This window comes from Rattus norvegicus, chromosome 7, assembly GCF_021556685.1.
Source record: "Rattus norvegicus strain SHRSP/BbbUtx chromosome 7, alternate assembly SHRSP_T2T, whole genome shotgun sequence".
NCBI lineage: Eukaryota > Metazoa > Chordata > Mammalia > Rodentia > Muridae > Rattus > Rattus norvegicus.
The window spans coordinates 78,863,135-78,887,500 of record NC_141540.1 but is presented as its reverse complement, the minus strand read 5'-3'; the positions used below and the strand labels follow the sequence as shown (position 1 = coordinate 78,887,500).

General features: G+C 41.7%; 1 protein-coding gene across 7 annotated transcripts in view; it reads left to right on the top strand.

Annotated features, from left to right (window-relative positions):
- Ubr5 (ubiquitin protein ligase E3 component n-recognin 5) overlaps positions 1–24,366 on the top strand; it is a 109,600-nt gene that overhangs the window by 22,658 nt on the left and 62,576 nt on the right. For 5 of the 7 annotated variants that reach the window (NM_001419542.1, XM_087555460.1, XM_087555459.1 and 2 more), the window contains 8 exon segments: positions 10,362–10,406; positions 10,873–10,954; positions 11,357–11,433; positions 12,365–12,484; positions 18,056–18,245; positions 18,427–18,586; positions 19,124–19,273; positions 21,844–22,055. In NM_001419542.1, coding sequence (NP_001406471.1) covers positions 10,362–10,406; positions 10,873–10,954; positions 11,357–11,433; positions 12,365–12,484; positions 18,056–18,245; positions 18,427–18,586; positions 19,124–19,273; positions 21,844–22,055 — 1,036 coding nt within the window. 7 annotated transcript variants of the gene reach the window in all.

Here is a 24,366-nt window from a genome sequence, read left to right as displayed (position 1 = left end):
GGTTTTTGTTTAAGAGATAGTATAGGCAGTTGTCTTTGCTCTTTGAAAGGAAGTCTAGTCTGTATTTCCCATGGTTCTGGGATAGAGAGATGAAAAAGTCTTGGTCTTCTTAACTCTTGGATTGCCTTAGCTATCAAATCAGTGTCCCTAGCTTCTGAAGATCTTATTAGAGAGTTTCTGTTTGGTTTCAATTTAGGGAACAAAAAGAGTCAGCAGAGTTAATAGATTCCTGTATTACAGATCTTATAGAAGCGTTAATAAGGTTTGTGAACTGTGAGTTTCTGAAGGTCCTGTCTTAAACCAGTCTCCTGAGTTGAAGCATTATGCTTAATCTCTCCAAATGGAAATGGGCTTCTTGTGCTTATGAATGTTTTAGAGAATCCTTTGTATGTTTATGATATTTTAGAGTAGCCAGCCCTAGACTTAGCTAATGTCAGACCTTTGGCTGCTTAAGAGTTTTGAGTTAGCAATATGATGTGGGATGAAATTCCTAGTGTAAATGGATAAACAGTGCTCTTCCAAGTAAGTGCTCCTAACCGTTGAGCCATCTCTCTAGCCTCAAAAAATCAACAGAATTTGATATGTGTATTTTTACTATAGTTATTCTTAATTTGGTTCATCTTAGAGGTTACAACATAGTGTGTTTGTTGCCAACAGAAACTGCGCAGTGCCCAGACTGTCATTTCACAGTGTGAGGCTCAGGCAGGTCACTTAAACACAATAGGTGTTTGTTTACTTGTCCTAATGAGCTCTTGCCCTTTCCTTTCTTCTGCCGTGGTCTCTTCAGCACATTTCCCTAGAAATGCCGATTTAGCTAAAGGGTTTGGAGAGACTGACTCTGGTGTGGATGACTCTGGGAGACTTTATCACACTGTAAAGTGATACTGAGTGTTTTCCAGTCTATCTGATTAACTCTTTTTGTGGGGGGGGGTAATTATCAAAGTATTTAGAAACTTACTTAGGCTGTTGCAGCACCAGCTGAGCTTGGGGTGTATCCTCCAGAGTGTTCTCTTACAGGATAACACTCCTTTTGTATGCTTTAAAGAATCTACTCCGAGAGATGAGAGAGAGAGAGAGAGAGAGAGAGAGAGAGAGAGAGAGAGAGAGAGAGAGTGTTTGTGTGTGTGTGTGTGTGTGTGTGTGTGCGTGCGTGCGTGTGTGCGTGTGTGCGTGTGTGTGTTTTGCTGCGGGTGCATGTGCAGGCATCTTTCTTCATAGGTTTCCATCTTCTCTGAAGATAAGCTTTCTCACTGAGCTGGAAGTGCACTGCTGGCTAAACTGGTTGGTCAGCAAACTCGCAGCTTCCGTCTGTGTCTGCTCTTCACTTTAGTTAGCAGGCACGTCTACTACACTTGGCTTTTTTATATGGCTGCTGAGGATTTGAACATAGGTCTTCATGCTTTCTTAGCAAGTTCTTACCTACTGGGCATTCTCTCCAGACCCTTAAGAAGTGCTTTACAGGGGTTGGGGATTTAGCTCAGTGGTAGAGCGCTTGCCTAGTAAGCGCAAGGCCCTGGGTTCTGTCCCCAGTCCTGTGGGGGGGGGGGGGGAGTGCTTTACATTATTACCAGTGAGGGGATGAGATAGAGCTGGAGAGAGATACAGATAGCTCAGTGGTCAAGGGCACGTGCTCTTCTTCCAAAGGACTTTGGTTTGATTCTCAGCACCTATAGGGTGGCTTGCAGTCGTCTGTAGCTATAGTTTTTTGGCCTCCCGAGGCATCAGGCATGTGTGTGGTGTACTTGTATACATTTAGGCAAAACACTCTACATAAAATAAAATTAAACTCTTTAAAATTGTTTTTGAAAAGGAAAGAAACTATGACTCTACTATTTTGAAATAATGTAGGGCTTAGAGCTAAGGCATATGAATTTATCAATGTGTAGTTAGTAAACATGTAATGTGTTTGCTAGTAAGGATTTAGAAATTAATGAACTGGTTTTTTTGTTTGTTTGGTTTTTTTTTGTTGTTTTTTGTTTTGTTTTTTGCCTTTTTAGAGTTTGCCAAACAAGGGCAACAGGGTTATGTAGCGCTATGGAGGGAACATTGGCCTTAAGAAAAGTGCTTGGCTTCATGGGGTTCAGGGTGACTGACTGGTTTTCCAGTAGCTGAGTTACCAATGACTCTGGGGTTACAGTTGTACTGCTTGGCTGAGCGACTGTGCTGGAGAAAAGAACTGACAGGATGAAGTTTTGGACTAGGGGCTGCTGCCAAGGAGACCGGACTGGGAACATTATCTGAGAGCAGCAACCCACTGAACAGACCCACCTCTCACGAGGAGAGCGCAAGCCCAGGGCGCGGAGGGCGCGGAGGGTTACTGAGCGGCTGCAGCTTTCTGTCTACCCTGATTCCCTAGGCTTGCTGTTCTTGGAGCCTCAGACTTTTACCAGACTTCAGGGCCTAAATTGGGCCATATTTGGCTTGGCAACCAGTTAAAGCTAGTGTGTGGCAGATTTGACATTCAGTAGAGCATGCAATCTAAGGATGAAAAGTAGAAGTTTACAATATTGATGTAATAGCCACTATTTATTGAACAATTAAATGATTGGCTCTGTCCAAGATACATTACAAAATCACCTCTAACTGCTCTCTCTAAGCACCTCTACCAGACTGGTGGGTTACATTTCCACTTGCCGGATGCTTTCTAAGGTCTGTAAGGTTAAATAAAGTCAGCCAAAGTAACAGTGGGGCTGGGGCAGGGGCCTGGGGCCTGGGCCTGGGGCCGGCTTGCTTTACTGATGAGCACTCACCTGTGCTGTCCAACCCCTCATCAGAGCTTGGTTAGCAGCTCAGGACATGACCATTTCAAAGACAAAGAGCTGCTTCTTGCCCTGTTTAATAAGGGCAACAGGAAGCAGCCTGTAGTTCTGAAAAGCTGCTCAGCCTAACAGTCTGATGGAGCCTTGGTCAGGCTCATCTTAAACCCTGAACAATCAGATTTCATTACAGGTATTTTATTGTAGCTTATGGTTTATGTCAAGGGTAAGAGTTTTCATATATTATGAAGTAGTCTGTTCTGAGACTTTGTTTGTGAGTAGAATTAAAACTGGGTCTGGAATGATTAGAACACATCTGCAGTTGGCCAAGACCTTCCTGTATGAGGCTGCAGGGCTGAAGAATGGATGGGGCGTGTGAACGTTGGCCGGTGTTGCACTCTTGGACTATTGCTCTAAAGTGGTCTTGTCATGTTGACAGGGTTTGGTTCCTTGTAGTACAGTTTACTGTTTAAAAATAAAGTTAACTTGTAGTAGTGGGGTGCACCTTCAGTGCCAGCCCGCACTCAGAGGGCAGAGGCATATGGATCTGTGATTTTGAGGCCTGTCTGGCCTAGTTACACAGTGAGTTCCTGGCCAGAGCTACCCAGTGAGGCCTGACCCTGTCTCAAGGGAGGGGGAGAATAAAGAAGTGAGATGAGGCAGGACTTACAAAGTTATCAAAAGTAATGTGTAAAAAGGCCCTATCTTTGACCTTTTTGTCTGTCTGGCACGAGACTTCTTTCCCTTTTCCTGTTTTGAATGGAGTTGAAAATAACGTGGTTGATACTTAGTTTAAAGAAAGGAAAATGACTCATTTTTGTGTTTGGCATTCCCTCCAGAGTGTTTCTTTCAGATGGTTTGGGTTTTGTGTCTCCTCGGCTTCCATTATCTGTAACATGAAGTAGGAATTTCTAGTAAAAGAAATTAGATTCGGGGGAAGAAATTATTTGTGTTGTAAAGAAGTTACTTTATTTCTTTATTGTAGTTTGCAGAAGGTTTTTGTGACCCAAATTTTGTTGTTTTCGTTTCAGAAATTTTTTTTGTCGTTGAGATTTTAACTGGAAACCTTTTTAGAGGATGTGGATGAAGAGATGAGCATTTACAAACTTGCATCACAGAAAGTATTCACAGCACATGTTTAGAAATGTCCTCATCCTGATGCCTCTTGAGGTTGAGTGAGTGTCTTATGTCATTTACATAAGTGACATAAAGTGACAGTCTTTCCTAAGTGGTAAAGCAGATCTCCTTCATGTGAGTGGTGATTCAGAAGGCAGAATGGAGTGGACGTTTCTCCTTCACAGCTGTCATTTGTGCTGTGATGGGTCATTGAAGAGTAATGTTAGATATTTGTTACTACTGGGCATGGTTCCCTTTGGGCAGGCAAGGAATTAGACGGGTTAGGATGATGTCAGACCAAACATAAAGGGAGGAAATGTGGACAGGCTTGTAGGGGTTCGAAGCCTGAGATCAGATTATATCACCAAGGAAATGGCCTTTTCCAGGGAAGGGGTGGTCCTTTTTAAAGTACATAGCCAGCTTATTTTGGTTGATTTTTGTGATTGCTTGTGAGAAGATGGTTAATGATTTTTGCCATTGTGTGTGTTATTTTAAAAATTTCATTTATTGATGGTTTAACTGTGTGTGCATGTGCATGCATGTGTGTGGTGTATAAGTATATTTGCACAAGCATGTTGTTGTTTCGTGTGTGATGTGTGTGACTGTCTAAAGTCCACAGTCACTATCACATGCTGTCACCCTGCCTTTATGTTGGTGCTGGGGATCTGATGGCAGCACTTCATATTTGTGTAGCAGACACTGCTCCCACACGTGTGCTCTAGTAAAACCGCATGCTCCCACTCGCATGCTCTAACATAGAACCGCCTGGAGATTTCACAGTCATTCTGGGATTGTCTTCTTAATCGTCCTCACATTTGAGGTATGATTCAGACTCAGTTATAGGTAAAATAGTGGTCCTTTGGTGAAAGACTGAAGCTTTGCCCAAGCCATGCCAAGAGTGATAGGCTTCCTTGCATTTAGAGGGAAAAGCATCTCATTTTAGAGTGTTCTTGGTAAGGCAACAAAATATATAACTCTTGAATCTTTGTGTCTCAGTGTAGATCACCTAAACACTTAAGTGTGGTAGACCGAGGAGACCATCGGCTGTGTGGAGGAGGAAGTTTTTTGGTGGCCATTTTGCAGTTGTAGATTAGATTGTACCAGTGAGTTTCTTTATAGAAGCTATTATATTTGAAGGGATAACTGACAATTTGGTTACCCAGGCTGGGGTTTAAACAGTTTTTCCCCCTTTTAAAATGAAATGACTGTCATTTTAGAAAAAAATTTTTTAAGAAAAACAACTGGGTGGTATTTGTTTTCTAGTCTCATTGCGTTTTCAAACCAGAACTTAAGCTTTCTCAGAAACTCTTGGAAGCCTGTCATTGTGGGCTTGACGCTGTAGTAACATGAGCAGCAATAGTTTTGACACTCTGCAAAAGAATTTTTCATATGACTAGCATATGCCACTACAGATGAATCCTGCTTGGATTCGTGGAGCACAGCCAGGTTCAGCATTACCCTGAACTGTTCAGAAACCATCGTTTAGTTACCTGCAAACCACACTAAAATGCTCTGCTAGCAGGGAAGGGCTCCTGCTTGGCACCCTAGGTGTCCAGGAGTCTCTTGAGAAGTAACTAAGTAGCTACAATTAGGCTGCACACATCTAGTTGTATCTGGAGGCAGGGACAGGTGGACCTGAGTTCAGGGACAGCCAGGGCGACAGAGAAACCTTGTCTTGAAAAACAAACAAACACCCCCCCTTAAAAAACAAGCAAAAAAGAATATATATCTTTTCCCAAATTTTTAATGTATCTGTATTTGTCTTGGCAATGCATGGTCTTCTCTGGTGGAATACCAAAATATGAATTTAAGATTCTCTTAATCATGGTTTAGGTCTGCAGTCCAATAACCTTTCCTGGCTTGTTCTAATTTTTTTATGAATCAAACCCTTTATTCCTAAATAAAATTGTGGTTATATAAGAACGTCATTCCACAGTTGTTAGCTAGTCAGAAGTTAGGGTGGGGTCACTTTGAAGGCTGTTTTCTAAAGTGGTTATTAATAGGTAAATTAGTGAGTTTTTGTCTCGGTGTTAGCTGATTTGCTTATAAAAATATGGAGGCTGGGGATGAAGCTCCGTTGTAGATTGAAGATTCAGTACCCACTGTTCTATAAACCATGTGTGGGAGGCACACACTGGAGTCCTGTCTCTTAAGAGGTGGATGCAGGAGGATCAGAAGCTCAAGGTCATCGTTGGCTACATCATCAGTTTGAGGTCAGCTTGGGTTACATGAGAACCTGTCTCAAGCAGCAATAACAGCAACTCCCTCCGAGCACCCCCCCCCCCATTCACGTGGGCAGATAATGAAATAACCTCAAAACGAACTTGTATATTCATGTAGTTATTGGTTGTTCTTTAGAAGCCTGGAGGTTAATTTTATTGGTATTGAAACCAAGAATCTATTTTTGTGAAATGGATTATAAAGTACCTTACTCTTCAGTGATGGGATTGTGTGGAAGGCCAGGGAAAGACTCAGCAGGGCCACTGTAGTATGTCTGTGTGGACACTTGGGACACGATGTTCACAGTGGAATGTGTCGTGAATGGTGGCTACAGATGTCTGTGGGAGAAGGTTACAGGAAACATTGCCAGTCAATGGTGTCTGAACTGGACACACATGGGCTCAGTGGCAATGGCTCAGACGGAAATGTGCTGAAGGCAGACCACACACGGTGATTGCTGGTAAATGGGAGACCTGAGTAAGTCTCCTTGCTTAGTTCTGCATGCATGGGAAGCAGCAGAGAGAGGGTAGGATGTGAGGAGTTAGTTGCTGTCTGTCCCTGGTAGCCAAAGCTTCAGGGATCTCCACGCTTTTGGGCTGTGTCTGAATGTTGAGAGATGTGGTATGTGGCAGTAAGTCAGCAGAGAGTTTAAAGAACCTCACTGTGTGCCCTGCCTAAGTAGGATCTGTGAAAGTTACGTTTGGAATCTACTTTGGGAAAGTGGGACAGGCCCCGTGGGCTTTAGCTCTTAACAGGTACTGTGAAGAAAGTGTCAGCTTGCCTCTTAGAGTCTCATCTCTGCATCTGAAAGTTATATGTGTAAAAGAACAGGCACTGAGTTGGAGAATGGGGTACATCTTTAGTATTGAACAACACAGTGAAGGAGTTGCCGTAGGCTTATTGCCAGCCTGCCCAGCTCTGTTGTTAGTGCCCCCTCACAGGCTCGCCTGTCTGCTCTAGCTCTGAGGTTATTTTGAAACATTTCCGTATAAGTGAAATTTGATGAGCTTTAGTCTTATCTTTTTTTTAAAAAGGAAGAGAAATGTTACTCTCGTGTTACTGACATGAGAAGAAATCTAGCTTGTGCAGAAGTGTTGACTTCTGCATGGAGCTCCTTTACAGTAAGTAGACTAGTGCGGCGGCTACATAAGGCACATGGGAAGCAGCCGTGTAAGTGGATGTATTGGCCTGTGCACACTCAGAGCTGTGCTCTGTCCTGCAGAGGGGAGTGGTGCTCCTTGAGTAGAACCTACTTGTGCTTGAGGCTTGCCTTGTCAGTAGGCTCTGGAGCCAGTTGACTTATAACTGCCCTGAGATTTGAAAGAACAATCTATTTTATGTATTTCTGAGGTTGAATTTATGAATTGAGTTGATATTCAGTAAAACATTCTAGGTGACTATATAAAATATAATCTGTTCATATATGAGGTTTCAAATGGATAGGAAAACATGTATTATATATGTGCACACATGTCATGGCATTCTTGTGGAGGCCAGAGGAATTTTGAAGAAGTTAGTTCTCTCCTTCCCGTCATGTGGGTTTTGGGGATTGAACTCAGGTCACCAGACTTGGCAGCAAGTGCCTGTACCTGCTGAAACATTTCGTGGGCCCTACCCTAGTAATAAATGCTACGTTTTCATAAACATTTCATGTGTTGATACACTGATACACTTGTTTGTTTTTTATTTATCAGTAAGAATTTTGAGAGTGAAAAGACCAGCAGCGACTAATAGTCCTTCTTTATATGGATGAGAATCTGCAAAGCTGAGCTGGAGAGGGAGAGGAGAGGGAGAGGCCCTCAGCTTCTTACTGTGTCGTGGGTGCTGGTGTGCAGTTCACGGGTGCCTAGGACAGTTATGAGTTCTCTTTTTTTCCTTTCTCTTTTCGAGTCAGCGTCTTGTTATGTGCCCAGCTGTCCTGTGTCACTGTCCTGTGGACTGGCCACCTCGAGTGTTGAGACGACAGTACGGCCTCACCATCTTTACCAGGGTGTTAAGGAAACATCGAGTGTCAGATTTATTGTGCGGCAGTCTTGCTCTTGCACGGCAGTCTTGCTCTTGCATCTCTGGCTGCCCTGGATCTCACTGTGCACGTTAGTCAGGCATCAAACTTGACCCTCTTGTTTCTGCCTCCTGGATGCTGGGAGTGCGAGCATGAACAAGCAGGCTGTGAAGAGGTTGCATATGTGGGTGTGTATGTGAAGGTCAGGGAGCAGCTTTGGAGTTGGTTTTCTTCAACTTGATGTGGACTCTCGGGATTGAATTCACGGCACCAGGTTTGTTTACTTGTAGCAAACTCCTTTACTTTCTGAGCTGTCTGTCTGGCTATTTTTGTTTGTTTGAGACAGTCTCACAATCCAGCCACTTTGGAACTCGCTGTAGTCCAGTGAATTAATTCACATAGGCCTTCTTGTCTCTGTCTTCTGAGCGCTGGGTTAAAGGTGTGCACCACTGTGCCTTGGTTCTCGGGCTCCCTTTAACTGAGTTTTCAGATCAATTTATACTCTTAAAATTAGCTGGTATCAGAAATCATTTTCTCTATCTCTTTGGTAGTCTGTAATTTGCTCTTGAGTTTATGAGTTAATAAATTACTTTATCGTTTTGACATTCTCAAAGCTTAGTTTAATCCCAAAAGCATCTACATGAAATACTCTTTGAGGCTACAGAAGTATTTAGTTTTTAGTTTTAGCTATTGTCCAGGTTTTTTTTTTTTGTTGTTGTTGTTTTCCTTTTCCTTTTTTTTTTTTTTTTTTTTTTTCCGGAGCTGGGGACCGAACCCAGGGCCTTGCGCCTGCTAGGCAAGCGCTCTACCACTGAGCTAAATCCCCAACCCCTATTGTCCAGGTTTGAGAGAGATTTGAAGATCTCTTCTCCCAATTTGTATATTTTGAGCCAATAAAAAAAGACATGCTAGTGAACATTTACATTTACATTTTCCTGTGTGCCACCGCTGTGGTGTGGGGCATTTAAGCCCTAGCCCTTTGTCACACCATGGCTCTAGTCCGGGAAAAGTTTTGTGTGTTCTTTGTGAATGTGGGCTAGAGAAGTCTTCCAACCTCTGCTCCGGGTCTTCCAAAGCTCCTGTCAACCCTCTGGAACAACAGTCCCCGGCTATTTTGCCCTCGTTTTTTAGTTAGTTAGCCTTCTCTCAGCTTATGAGTTCCATTATGCGTTTGTTCTCCAATTTAATCTCATTTTGAAACAGAAATGTGCTATTAATTGAGTAAACTGGAATTTAGTGGAAAAGCCTGACCTCCAGAACCCATGGAACATGTTGTTAAGGAAAGAAAGCAAACTCGTGACTGGGCTATAAGAGGAGAATTTGAGAGTTTAGATGGTGGGGTGCGTGGTAGTAAGAATGAAGTTACCAGTTTTTTGGTTTTGTGTTTTTGGAAAAATGAAAGCATCTGTTGCAAGCTCTAACCACAGTATGTGCTTTGGTGGGCATCAGTTGGTGTGCATGGTTGACAAAGATGAGCCTCAGTAGTGAGCAGCTTTACAGTAGCCGGCTGTAGACCTCAAAGATGCCTGGTTCTCCTTACTCACCCAGGGTCTGGGGCTCTCTGTAAGCTTTGTTTTAATGAAACATTTTAAAAGTTTATTTACTTTATATGTATGAGTATTATATGTATGAGTCTATGTGTCTGTAGACTCTGGGAGAAAGTCAGAGTTTTAGTCCGTCTACTGGACTCCCACCAACTCCGGCTAGTTCGCTGTTTCCTACTCTCGCCCATCAGCTTTTTATCGTCGACACACAGTGATGTTTCCACACAGTGCACAGATTCTCTCTGTATCTCAGTTATTTAATCCATGATATTCACATACTGTCAAAACGTCTTTGGCACAGACAGCAGTCGTTTGTCATACTCCCCCAGTCCCCAAAGGCTGGCCAGAGTATACTCACAGAGCTCTGTCTTCTGGGTTCTGGTATTAAAGGCGTGCACTACTGTCCCTGGGTTAAATTGCAGTTTTTAAAAATGAGTTTTCCATTGGGCATTTGCTCAGAGCTCAGGAAACTGCGCTCTACTACTGGTGTTTGTTACATAAACTCTAGAAGCCTCATTTTCCTGACCAGAAACGAGGTTAGCGTGGTCATTACTGGAGCCGCTGATGGGCTAGAAAGGGAAGGGAATTGCAGTGATTGCTGTGATGTTAACTCACTTGGCGTGTTACTGTGGGTCAGCCCAGCACTGGTGCGGGTCCGCTGGCGCCATCTTGTTCGTACAGGACCAGCCCTGGTTTACTAACACTTGGCTTTTGTGTTTGAAGGTTGCGGGAAGTTTCGGAGAAGCTGAACAAGTACAATCTGAACAGGTAAGAATTTTAAGTTGTTTTAGGTTTAGCTGGTTTTATGGTGCTGGAGATGCTAATCATCTGCCCTACCATGGAGCTGTGTTTTCTTTCATATTTATACCTTAGTCTAACATGATTAATAGGATTTATTAGATTAAGAATTAGATTATATTAAGAATCTTTTGAGATGTAGCCCTGACCGGCCTGGAATTTGATGTGTAGATTGGTGACCTGCTGTTTGTTTTGGGATTAAAGGTGTGTACTACCACAGCTCTAACTCTTGCTATCAAAGTTAGGCTCATTTAAATTATAGTATCCTCCCCGCTAATGCTAATTTTAAACAGTTTGTCTACTGTGCAACTGTAGTGATTATGGTAGGTATCAGTTACTTTTATTTATTACCTTAAAAATTCCACTTAGGAATTAGTTCTTTCTGTGTGCAGTTAAAAGAAGAGTTTTATTTAGAAGCATTTCCCTTGTTCCCTAGCCACCCGCCTTTGAACGTACTGGAGCAGGCCACGATTAAACAGTGTGTCGTGGGGCCCAATCACGCCGCGTTTCTTCTTGAGGTAAATGGGTCACCATAGGTGGAGAGATGAAAACTGAACTGTGCATCGGTTCTTCCTTTCTGGCCCAGCTTTCCTTTGTGTAAATTCACTGGCCCAGAGAGTTGGACGTAAATGATTTACTCCATCTTGAAACTAGTTAATGGTTGCAAGGGAAGACTCCTGAATGTAGTTATTATATAATTTTACTCCAGATTCTGCCGGGGCTGTCTTAAGGGTATCTTAATAGCCTTTAGTTACTGTGTGTTAAACTCTCCCTCCCATGTTTGTGCTTCTTCTGGAGGGGACTTCCTTGTCTTCCAAGTTGACAGTAACAGGCAGAATCTGCTTATTGAATAAATTAAAACTTTATTTTAATTAATTTAAAAATTTCTCTTGCAAAATTTAACATGTTTTTGCTTTTAGGATGGCAGAATTTGTAGGATTGGTTTTTCAGTACAACCAGACAGACTGGAATTGGGTAAACCTGATAATAATGATGGGTAAGACATTTTGTTTACTTTGTGTGTATGTGTGTGTACATGTGAGCATTTATAGTGTTGAGGATCAAACATAGAATATAGCATATAGTAGACAAGTGCTTTACCACCGAGCTACATCCTTATCCTGTATTTTGTGATTAATACAGTATACCTTAGAAGGTATTACAGAAAACCAAGGTTTTGATTTTTCTTCAAGTGATTAAAAAAAGGCATAGCAGAAAAATCATGTTTAAAATACAGTGAAATGGTATTTTAGTTTGCACCTTGTTTTTTTTAGTTAAATTGATTACTTTTGTTAGTGGGGAGGTAAACCCCCATAAGTCCCCAGGCATGCTAGGGAAACATTATGTCGTCACCAGCCTAGATTGCTAATTCTTGAGTTTAGTTTTTAAGCAAGTAGTAGTTTCTAGACAATGTTAACCTTATAAGTTGTAGAGGAGTTAGTTGGCATGGCACCTAGGGGTGCTGAGTTATAAGAAAGGTGGTACTGCATGCTGGGTCAGTCACAAGTTCTGTGGCTTTGGCTTCCTAAGCAGCTGGTGTACAGGTGTGTGTTTGTCTGCCTGGCTGGCTAAAATGACTTTCTAGATCATATTAACCTCTGATAGTTAACTCATTTTGGTCTTTAAATATTATAGTGTATGAAGGATGCTTCATAAGATTTGAATTCTACCTGGTTGTTTCTAAGAAAAACATGGTTAATTTTAAAATATAAAGAATTTACTACTTACTATGTTTTATTTATACTTGAAATCTGGGCAGTTTGTACTGGGGAGGAGTGCAGGGGTGTGAGGCAGCTGCCAGCTGGTGCTGTTTTAGTCAGCACAACTGGGGGGGTTGTGAGGCCGAGGCCCTGCAGAGCAGGAGACCTGGAGCTGTGCTCCTACAGCTTGAGGCTGCTGTGTGATGCTTTTCTCTTGGTTTTCTCTAGGTCAAAACTGAACAGCAGCTCGGGGACAGGGAGGACTTCTAGGCCGGGAAGAACAAGTGACTCGCCGTGGTTTCTCTCAGGTTCTGAGACTCTGGGCAGGCTGGCAGGCAACACTCTGGGGTAAGTTGGTCCTGGTCTGTGCTGTGACTGAGCTTGTCAGGATTACCTAGTGACAGGGTGCAGAGCTAGCTCACTGTGCCCCACGATAAAGTAACCAACGCAAACCGAGTACAGAATCAGATCTCAGTGTCACTCATTGCGTACAGGGTCATTCGAAAGTTTAAAGTTTGTATTTGGCCATTTATTTTGGATTATTTTTTGGTATCCAAATCTTACAGTCGTCGTTGTTGGTTTTTGTTTTTTGTTTTTTAAAAAAGCAACAGAAACCCCAACCTTCCTTCCCACCTGTATCATTTTATGTGGAGTTTACATACCATCAGATTCAAGAAGCCATTTTCAAACCTAGGCATGTGCTTTTATTCATTTTATACTCTGGTTCTTTTTTGGAATTTGAGATCGAATCTCTCTACATACAGTCCTGGCTGTCCTGAACTTCCTTATGTAGACCAGGCTGGCCTTGAAGCCCCAGAGATCTGGTTGCCTCTGCCTCCCAAGTTCTAGATTAAAGGTGTGCAGCACCATGCCCAGCTGTACTTTGGTTTCTCAAAGGGCAAGATTTCTGAAAGCACCTAGTTAATAATTAAAAGATGCCTGTTCAGTCAAATTATATGGTATTCAGAGGCTAATAAAAATAACTAAATACAGTTGAAATTGCTTTAAAATAATTAAGAGAAAAATATTATATACAGTGTGAGTTGGTAGGCAAAATAAAAGTGAGATTTAAGGATTGTCTTAGTTAGGGTATCCATTACTGTGAACAGACACCATGACCACGGCAACTCTTATAAAGGCAAACATTTAATTGGGGCTGGCTTACAGTTTGAGAGGTTCAGTCCATTGTCATCATGGCAGGTAGAGTGGCAGAGTCCAGGCAGGCATGGTGCTGCTGGAGCTGAGAGTTCTGCATCTTGATCCAAGAGAGCCAGGCGGAGACTGTTAAACTATCCACACTTGAGCATATATAAGACCTCAAAACCCACCCCTACAATGACACTCTTTCCTCTAAGGCCACACCTACTCCAAAAAGGCCATACCTACTAATAGTGCCACTCCCTATGAACCCGGAGTCTGTTGGGGCCATTCCTATTCAGATCACCACAAGAATTGAGATTTCAAAATGCTTAGTTTATGTCTTTATGCTGAACTAAATTACTTGAAGATTAGAGGAAGTTCGTTTGTCTTCGTTAGCTGCAGTCTTCAGATTGTTTTGTCCTTTAGGGACAGGAAACACAACCTGAGCTTTAATAAAACATCTTTTTGTATTTTGCAGAGATGAGGATCAAACCCATGCCTTGTATATTACAAATGCTTTATTTCTGACCTACATACTTATAGCCCTATGCACACAGTGTGTGTTAAAGAATTCTGAAAATAGCATAAGAACAACATGATTTCATTTGGCCAACCTGAAACAATGCGTTTATCTGAGAAAGGGACTGTTACCTGTAGTATGCGTTGTAGAGCACTTTGCTCAGAGATAAGCATTTCTTTGTTGAGTTGGGCTCTGCAGGGCAAAGCCAGGGCCATGGCTGAGCTGTACTTCCCACAAGTGGCTGCTCACCATCAGAGGTTGACCCTGCTCAGTCCCCAAAGTGTAGCTCACAGAAAAGCTTGTTCATCCTTGGTCAGTTTTTCACTGTTACAGTGGCATTTGTTCCTAATCTTATGCTTTTAAACTTTATCTCACATTCTGAAATAATTTGGTCTTAAAAAACTTGGAGTCCAGAGCTTGGGAGACAGTAGGGTCCTGAGTTTGAGATCATCCTGGCAGTAGAGTAAGACCCTGTCACTTAACCTACCCTGTTAGCTCCTCTGTAAGCTTAAGGGTTGGCCATTCCCGGGCTCCTAGTTGAGCCGTCTAGCATCTGTCAGTTGATTCAGGCACCATGCTGCTCTTGGTCTCCTGATCAGGGCATTTCTCAGCCTTTCTGTTTGGTCATTATCATGATGAGTTTGAAGACCTTGTTACAGTGCATGGTGTTTGGATTTGTCTGTTCTTTTCTCAGAATTAGAAGGAGATTGTGCAGTTTTGGCAGTAATAGCCCAGCTCTTTACCGAGTCATGTGACATTTGGTGTTGATAGGTGTTGCTAGGTCTCACAGGTTATGGTGAGATTGCTTCTAGTTACTAAGTTAAGATGATGTCCCCACCACAAAACATTCCTAATCTCTGGTCACTCACACATACTTTGTGAAAAGATACCCTTTCAAGTATGCAAATACTGGTTTTTGTTTTGAGGCAGGGTTTCCCTGTGTAACAGCCCTGGGCCGTCCTAGAACTTACTTTGTAGAGTAGGCTGACCTCAAACTCTCATATCTGATAGTGTCTGCCTCCTGAGTGCTGGGATTAAAGGTGTGGGCCATCATGCCTGGCTCAAATACACAAATACGTAATTTCTCCTCATAATTTTGCTCATTGATTTTAATATCTTTTTTTTTTTTACTGTAGCTATTTTCAGACACACCAGAAGAGGGCATCAGATCCCATTACTGATGGTTATGAGCCACCATGTGGTTGCTGGGATTTGAACTCAGAACCTCTGGAAGAGCAGTCGGTGCTCTTAACCACTGAGCCATCTCTCCAGCTCTGATTTTAATATCTTAATGATTGTGTATGTCAGTTTTATTGTAGCATTGACCAGCTGTTTAAAATTCCATTATTTCTTTCAAATTAATTAATTGGAATTTAAGTATAAGGAAGAACTCCCTCGGGTCGTTTTTTTCCCTCATTTTAAGTCTTTTTACTCAGTGGTTTATATTACTGTGGTAGTTTTGTGAGTGCTCAGTGTCTGTCTGTCTGTCTGTCTGTCTGTCTGTCTCTCTCTCTCTCTCTCTCTCAGGTGTATTCATAAACTACTATGTTGCTCAAATTGTCCTGATTTCAATCCTCTTAACTATTAAGCTAGTTATAAGAAGAAGTCTTACAGAATGACATATAAGGCAGTGGAATTTTATGGTTTATCGCTGAAGCATGCAACAGACACAGTAATAGGCCGCCCATGTGACCTGGAGTAAGCTACCAGAGAGGACTGGGGCTGCTGGTTTATAGCTTTAAAATGCAGAGAATTGTTTGACCTGCTCCTCAGTTGACTGCTCTTCCCTACCTGCTCCTGCTCGGCCCCAGACCCCTCAACACAGTAAGCTTTGGTCAGAACTGGCGAAGGGGTACTCTGGTGCTTGCTTATATCAGGCCTGCAAAGATCTGTGTATCAGTGTAAATGTGGGATCGTAATTCAAGACATTTACAGTCAACGCTTTCATAAGCGTTTTTCTTTGACTTGTTCTTTCTCTGTTTTTCCATTAATTATAATAAGTGTTAAAGTTTGAACTTTATGGCATTTGAGAATTCAGAACAAACAACTCTGAAGTGCCCAAAGGGACACAGTAGTCATAGATGTGTCAGATATGATTAAGAGGAGCGAGGCTGTACTCATGTGTCCTGTCCTCTTCCCCACTGTGTTAGGAAGATGGCTGGGTCACAGCAGGTTGTCCTGTCGGCATGATAGCCGAGAGGTTCTTTCATTCTCGCTGGTCTTGGGACTGTATTACTGCTTTAGAGCTCTTTCCCTTCATGGTTTTTGTGAATTACTAGATTGCTAGATTGCTAACTGCTGTTGTTTCTATTAATAATTGCTTACTATTTATACTGGGAGATGTTTCTAAAATTTCCTATTGTTTTTGTTAATGTATTTCATACCGGGTTGGAAATCAGAGCCCATCTATCTGGGAGAAGAGAATTTGTATTTAGCAGTAAGGCTAAAGAATCTGTGTCAAGAATCTGTTACTGTTCTTGAGCAGGGAAGGTAGGCAAAAGCTTCTTTGATTGGCTGGAGTGCTGCAGTCCTTTAGGATTTTATCTGAAATAAGACACCCTGGGCTTTAATGTGAAAGCTGGCAGGTATTTACCTGTACAGGGTGCTTACACTTCCCATATGCCCAGACAGGAGACCATCATTAGGTGTCCTCCTCCATCGTTCTCTACTTCTTTGAGGATCAGCTAGGCTAGACTACAGTGTTCTGTCTCTTACTACATAGATGGGGGCTTACAGTTATACACAGGACCACACCCAACTGTGTATAGTCTAGATCTAAGCTTGAATCTCCATGCTTGACAGGGAGCATTGATTGCCGAACCATTTCTTCAGTATTTGTTATTATCTAATACCGTATAGGATTTTATGATATTTAAGGGTTTTTCTTTCACAAACAAACAATGTATTTTTAAAGCTAGTTAAACCAATTAGTTGGCCTACACTTGGTTCATAGGCTCTACATTTGCAAGCTGTGGGCTAATTAATACTGTTTGTGATTTCTGGTCCTTTTGTGTACCTAGAGTACTGTATGGCAGGGTTAGACTAATTTGACAACTAATTGTATAGAGCAGAGCCATGGTTTTTGATTCTGTTTAAAAAAAACACACACACTAATATTAGAAGAAATTAACTTGTTCCTATTTTGTTACCCACTAGTAAAACTCAACCAGTGTTATGTGCTTAGAACATTAATCTTTTAATTTAAATAAACAAGTTGGTTAGAAGAATGCTTAAGGTTAGTTAGGCTTATGGAGCAGGTATTAAGTTTGAATCTTGATAGGTTATGAGAGAGGGAACCCCAAGATCCCTTTGAGCAGCAGTTACAAGTAAGTAAGCTCCATACAGGCTTGTGTACCAGAGGTTGTAAAGTGTCAACTGGCAGTATTACAGTGAATTGAAGCTGTTGGTGCTAGATTATAATTTTCGATAGGCAGACATTCTCCACTGTTCTGTCTTGGCATTCATTTTTTTTTTTTTTTAATGTCACCTGTTTATACCTCCTGACAGTTTTAGTTTGTGATGCTTATAAGATTAGCATAGATGGGTGCATGAGCTTAGATAGGGTTCTAGCATGGCTTGCTTGGGGGAAAAATCATGTGTCACTTGGTAGGAATGGCAGGTCATTCCTTTGTTTGCGTTCATTAACCAAACCAGTACAGTTTTAGGTCAAATTAAAATTAGGTTCAAACAGTAGGTTTAAGGTTACCCTCTCCCAGGAAAACTGGGACGTAAAGTTACTTTGGTTAATGTGTTTTTTAGACTCCTTGGTGTGGTTCCTCCTCGGTTTGCATATCTGTGGGGGTGTTTGTGTGCATGTGCCTTTGTAGGGTGTGTGGATGCTAAGGTCTGTCTGGCCACTGAACCGGACTCATCTACTTAGCCAGGCTGGCCGAGAAAGTTGGCGGATCCTCCTGTTTATGAACTCAGCCATCTTCCCAGGCCTGCTCCTTCCCTTTGGTTTTGGGTAGGGTCTCACTATGTAACCCAGGCTGGACTTTAATATCTTCTGAGTATTGGAATTATAAGGAAATACTACCATGCCCCGCTCTGTGTGCAGATATTCAACAGTGGTGGAAATGGTGTTGTATTTATTATTATAAAGTGAGTTTATATTTAAGTATTACAAAATTTAGACAGTTTTTTAAAAAAGTTTTTTCCAGAATCTTAACTGATAGTTAATGTACAAGATTGAGACTTAAAATGACTTTAAAGAACGAATGGTTTAAAAAATTTAATTTCACAAATTGTTCAATATTTAGAAGCCGCTGGAGTTCTGGAGTCGGTGGAAGTGGAGGAGGCTCCTCTGGTCGGTCGTCTGCTGGAGCCCGTGATTCCCGGCGACAGACTCGAGTCATTCGGACTGGACGGGATCGGGGATCTGGACTTCTGGGCAGTCAGCCTCAGCCAGTTATTCCAGCATCTGTCATTCCTGAGGAGCTGATTTCGCAGGTGTGTGCTTAGAGAACCGTAACTACAGAGGCGGACCAGGGCGAGACCAGGCTGACTGAGTGCAACCGCTCATCCTCATGACTCCTGAGGGTTGAAAAATGTGTTTTTTTTTTCTGTATCCATTTAGAAGACTAACTTCAGTAAATAAGAGAAAACTGGCACTATTCATTGTTTATTTTAGGCTCAAGTTGTTTTACAAGGCAAATCAAGAAGTGTCATTATTCGAGAACTTCAGAGAACAAATCTTGATGTCAACCTTGCTGTAAATAATTTACTGAGCCGGGATGATGAGGATGGAGATGACGGTGATGATACAGCCAGTGAATCTTACCTGCCGGGAGGTCGGTGCCTCGCTCGCTCGCTCTCCCGCTTCACCGCTTGGGTGCTCCTTTGACTGAGGTCGGAGGTTTATAGCTGATGATAATTGTCGTTTGGAAGCTATACAGTTTGATTATTATGTCCCATTTAAGGGGAATATTTTCACTCAGTGGACTTGATTTAATCCTAATTAAGACATGTTGACATTTCATAGATTTATCCCTGGCTGACATGTAGATGTTGGTTTTTGATATCATTGCTGAACATTGGTACTTACTGAAGTGTACTTATTTCTGTCTGTATTTGTTTCATGAGGTCATTAAGTATCGTATCTTGAAAGTGGTCTTTAGTTTAGTAAGTAGCTCCTGTAGCAGTTGCACATGCTGTTCGTCCTCAAGGTCTGAGTTTCTAATGATAACTTTATTTCCCAGATCTTGGGGAAATGCCCCTCCCACTGCTGCCTGTGGTTTTAATGTATTTTAAATTTTAGAGATCTTTTAGTGGCCTATGATTGTATTATCTGTAGATGCTTCATTTATATTTATCTGTTTTATTCGTAGAAGACCTTATGTCCCTTCTTGATGCTGACATTCACTCTGCCCACCCAAGTGTCATTATTGATGCTGATGCCATGTTTTCTGAGGACATTAGCTATTTTGGTTACCCTTCTTTTCGTCGTTCATCACTCTCTAGGCTAGGCTCATCTCGAGGTAATTTTGCATTTATTTCTTCTTGATTGTGGGCTGGCTGTGTGGAAAGCTAGTGAGAAACTCACCTGTATCTGAACTTAGATCTTACAGTAGGACAAAGTCATTACATGGCAGTGGTTTGGGGTACTTTGGCTTTAAAACTCAGTTTTAACACTGTATAACACATAGCAAAGGCTGTGAGTTAAGTATGTTTTTACCTATGAGTTAGGTATTGAACTAAAAGTGGAATTCTAGTTCTCAGCGACATGCAGCACTCAGAAAACTTCTTAATTTGATTAAAACAATGTAATCACGTTCATTTTAAATATTGAATAGATGTAATAGTGAAATATGAAAGATTTAGGAGAATGGGGCTGGCCAGTATTCAATGTATGGATGTGTTAGGTTATTAATCTGCTATTTATACAAGTTTGAAACTGTTAGACAGTGAACGGTATGCAGTGCAGATTTTGAGCCACTTAAGCCAAACTCTTGACGGCTTCCATAAGCCTTAGCTTATGTTATGATTCCCAGTGAGCTAGCTTGCTTATCTCTGCCTGCCTGCCTGCCCGTCTGTCCGTCCATCCATCCATCCATCCATCCATCCATCCATCCATCCATCCATCCATCCATTTGCTTTATCTAAATAGTAGACAAAATAAGCTATAGTTCCCACTTATTAGTAAGCTAGAAAAGATACCATGTTGTGCTAAGGCTTGGTGCTTAGAAGTTGAGTTTTAAAAATAACACATCTGTGGACTGTTTAACACGTGAACATAAATTTTTAAGGTAAATGCACACTTAACTTGCTTTAACTGTCAGTTATTGAATTTGAAGTTCAAAGATTTATTTTCTAACATTAGCAACTCCTAAATACCTGTTACTTAAGTTATTCTGTGCAGATATTTTTGACTTGAATCATATGGTATAGCTGGCACTTAACTGCTTTGACCTTAGCAGTTTTTTTGATGTTTTAGTGGTGCTGGGGGATGGGAATCAAAGCCTCCCAGGTGCTGGGTGAGCGAGTGCTTTACCTTGATAGGTCTAGCCTTATGTGCATGGTGCTGTGTGCATTAACTATGGATTGTCTCTGATTTGTATTCTTAAAATATGGTTTATAGTTACCATATCAATATTTATTTATTTATTTATTTACTTATTTATTTTTTCAAGACAGGGTTTCTTTGTGTAGCCTTGGCTGTCATTGAAGTCAGAGATCCAGCTTCCCCTGCCTCCCAAGTGCAGGAGAGAAAGGTGTACAACACCATGCTTGACTATTTTGGCTATTTTAAAAAGTAACTTACAAACAGCTGTAAATGTGGCTGTGGCTTTAGATAATTTGAGGTCAGTTTTTAGGAAAGTGTAAAAAGACTTCTAGAAAGTTCCCTCCCACCTTAAAAAAAAATGTCTGTTCCTCAAAACATTTTAAATTTATCCATAAAATCCATTTTGCAAATTTATCTTTAACAGGGACTTGAGTTATCAAAAAATTTTCTGTATTCCTAATATATTTATAGTTCAACCTATTTAAGTTTTTCTGTTCTTCATTTAAAGTCAAGCCTTGAGGAGTTCTAACAGATACTCTTGGTCTGTGCCTTCTTGGGGATCTCTGTTGCTGATGGAGAACTCGAGGACCCAGAGCAGTTTAGGGAGGAGAGGGTTTCTTACTGTACCTCCATATTGCAGTCTCTGAGGGAAGTCAGGCCCAGAGCTCAAGCAGGCAGGAGCCTGGAGGCGGGGCCATGGAGGGTGCTGCTTTCTGCTTACTGCTTGCTGCTCACTGGCTTGTCTCCTATGACTCCTCCAGCCTTCTTTATCATAGCGCCCAGGACCACACCTACCTGGGATGGCCCTACCCATAATGGGCTGGGCCCTACCACCTCAACCACTATTTAGGGCCAATTCCCTATGGAGGCATTTTTCTCTTTCCAGATGACTTTAGCCTGTCTGAAGTTGACATAAAAACTAGCCAGCCCAATTTGCTTACATGTATTTAATGTTTTGAAATTTAATTTATGAACTTTTAAAATTTATAAATCAAAGAACCTTATATTGAGTATTTTTAACAAATATATGAAATAGTAATTTCATACAAATAATATAATTCCAGAACCTTTTTTAATAAAATTTAAAAAATTATTATTTTTACTTATATGAGCACACTATAGTTTTCTTTAGACACAACAGAAAAGCGCATCAGATCCCATTACCAGATGTTAGTGAGCCACCATGTGGTTCTGGGAATTGAACTTAGGACCTCTGGAAGAGCAGCCAGTGCTCTTAACTGCTGAGCCATCTATTCTCCAGCCCATAATTCCAGAATCTTTAAATCCATTAAAAAATGCCCACTAAATCAAACTTAGAATACATCTTCTGAAAACATTGGACTGCCTCTACATAGTTTAAAAAATACTGGTTTATAATTTTCCTGGAGTCACTTGAAGGGCTAATGTTTTGAATGTTGCGTGACAGCCTAGTTAGCTACTGACTGTGTGCATTTGCGTAGATAAAGTGCTGTTAGCTGCGTCCTGCAGGGTGTGGACTAGAGTGGCTTACTTTTATCCCACTGGTGTGACCCGATTGCATACCAGTTCTCCTTCTTCCCTTAGAGAGAGACTCCGAGCTTTTGCGGGAGCGGGAATCTGTTCTACGCTTACGGGAACGACGGTGGCTTGATGGAGCCTCATTTGATAACGAAAGGGGCTCTACCAGCAAAGAAGGAGAGCCCAACCCGGATAAGAAGAACACGCCTGTGCAGAGTCCAGTGTCTCTGGGAGAAGACTTACAGTGGTGGCCTGATAAGGTATTGGGAAAGGTTTATACCTTTGCATTAAAAAGTAGCATCCTAACAATCATTGCCTCCAATAAAGTGCTTCTTTTATTGATTGGATTTTTATAGGACTGTTGGAAAGAGGTATCAGTTTTAGAGTGCTCCTCTGCCTTTGCTTCGAGGCAGACCACTAGAGATCTGATGTGTTCCCAAGCCAGGCGCCATGCGGAACACTTGCTGCTTGGTGAAATGAGTCCGAGAATTGGGGTGGTGCTCTCAGTAACTAACATGTGAGCATCCGTCCTTCAGGCATTTTCCTGCTGCTCATTACTTTAATAATTGTTATATTCTTTGCTAGATTTTGACTCTGCCAGGTTTGAAATGTCGAATGGACCCTAGTTTCTACAGGGTAAGCTCTAGTCATTGGTGCAGGTGCATATAGGGATGAGATGAGGGATATGGGTTTCCATTTCATGAAGTTTTGAAGACCCTGTGATGCTAAGGCTGTAGACAAAGGAGGCCAAATGAGTAGGGAAGGGGCGGAGGGCCAGGAAAATAGAACAGTTCTAGAGGGCACCTAAATTGGTGAAGTTGATTTGGATGTTTCTAGGTCCATCACTACCACAAATAGAGTCGTTGATGGTGTGTGCTTCACTGTCCCAAGTGGTGAATTAATTTTCATAGGCTTTTTTAGAAATGCATGATTTTCACATACTAAAAACAGTGCCTTCCTTCCCTCCCTTTTTCCACAGATGTTTGAGTGGAACTTAATTCATAAACATAAATAAACTTGATTTTTGGTACACACTTCTGATTTTGGTGTTTGGGAAGCAGGAGAATCAGGCCAGCCAAGTCCACATGAGACCCTGTCTTAAGGAGGGGAAAGGGAGTCGGTACAACTTGGAAGTTAATTACTAGCAGATAAAAGAGTGTGACCTGAATTTTTCATGTCTTTGACCTCAAATTTGGAAGGATGTTAAAACTTGCATATCTTATTTTTGTAGTTATTAATTTAATACAGTTAATATGGTTTTTGCTTACGTAGCCATGTGGGAAACTTGAATGCAAGAGGGGTGTGCACTTTAATTCTTGTCTTTGGACTGCTTTTATTGGCAACTACCATACTTGGCCTGAACCGTATTCTCTCAGTCCGTAACAGAGCCCAGAAACATCCCTGCTCCTTCTTGGTGGCAGAATGTCTAAACCCTTCTGTTCTCCCCTTTCCCTCCCTGCCTTCTCCACTCTCCCCTCCCTCTCCTTTTGTTTTTCTCTTCTCCTTTCCCCATTCTCCCCTCCTTCTGCCTCTCTTCCCCCTCCCCCTCCCCCTCTCCCTCCTTTCATTCCTCTCTCTAACTGCAGACTTGGACGCCATGGCTCTGTGTCTCTCATGTCTCTAACTGTGGAGTCAGATGTCATTACTCTGTCTCCCATGCCTTCGCTTCTTGTTTTAGAGCTCTGTCATGGTTTTGTGGTTGTTGTTGTTTTTTTTTTTTCCCCACCAGATTGGTTAAGGGTTGTGATTCCTGAGTGAAAGGTTTGAGGGGAACACGTGAGCAGGCTGAAGGAAGTGAGTGGGCAGCAGGAGACCAGCATTGGGATTCACTTGGTATTTGCTACAACTGTGTTTGGTTGAGAACTGTGGGCCTAAAGGGGGCCTTGGAGTGTAGCTTAAGTGAACACTTGGGAACAAATGAAGAGCACATACCTATCTCGTCCCTTCTGTGTCACAGGCGTTTGTTGACTGCTGCTAGAGCCTGTGCTTTGCTGTGCTGTGCATAGCAAGTCTATATTGATTACTAAAACCTTTTCTTATAAAACTTCAAGTCTAAGTCAGGTGATGGCAGCACACACCTTTAATTCTAGCTCTCAGGAGGCAGAGGCAGGCAGATCTCTGAGTTCCAGGACAGCCAGGGCTGTACAGAGAAACCCTGTCTCGAAAACCAAAAAAAACCCCAAACAATCCAAAGAAAAAAAAAACTTCAAGTCTATTGCAAGAGACAGATTAAAACCACTGGTACAAATTACTCTTTAAATATGACTTTTTTGTTATTGTGGTAAGATTTTTCTTTTTAAATTAAAATTTGGTAGCTCTTGCATTTCATAGGGTAATGTGTCTCTACATTTTTTGCTTGTCTGTATAGGAGAAGGTTGTCTTAATTTTATATACTACAGTCATTGGAGTTTTATATCTTATGTCTGAACTATTCTTTTTTTATGTATATCAAATATTTGCATGTATGTTTGTGTCCTATGTGCTTGCTTGGTTTTCTTGGAAATCAGAAGAAGGTGTTGGAAAGTCGTTAGGTGCCATGAGTGCTGGGAAGTGAACCTGGGTCCTCTGGAA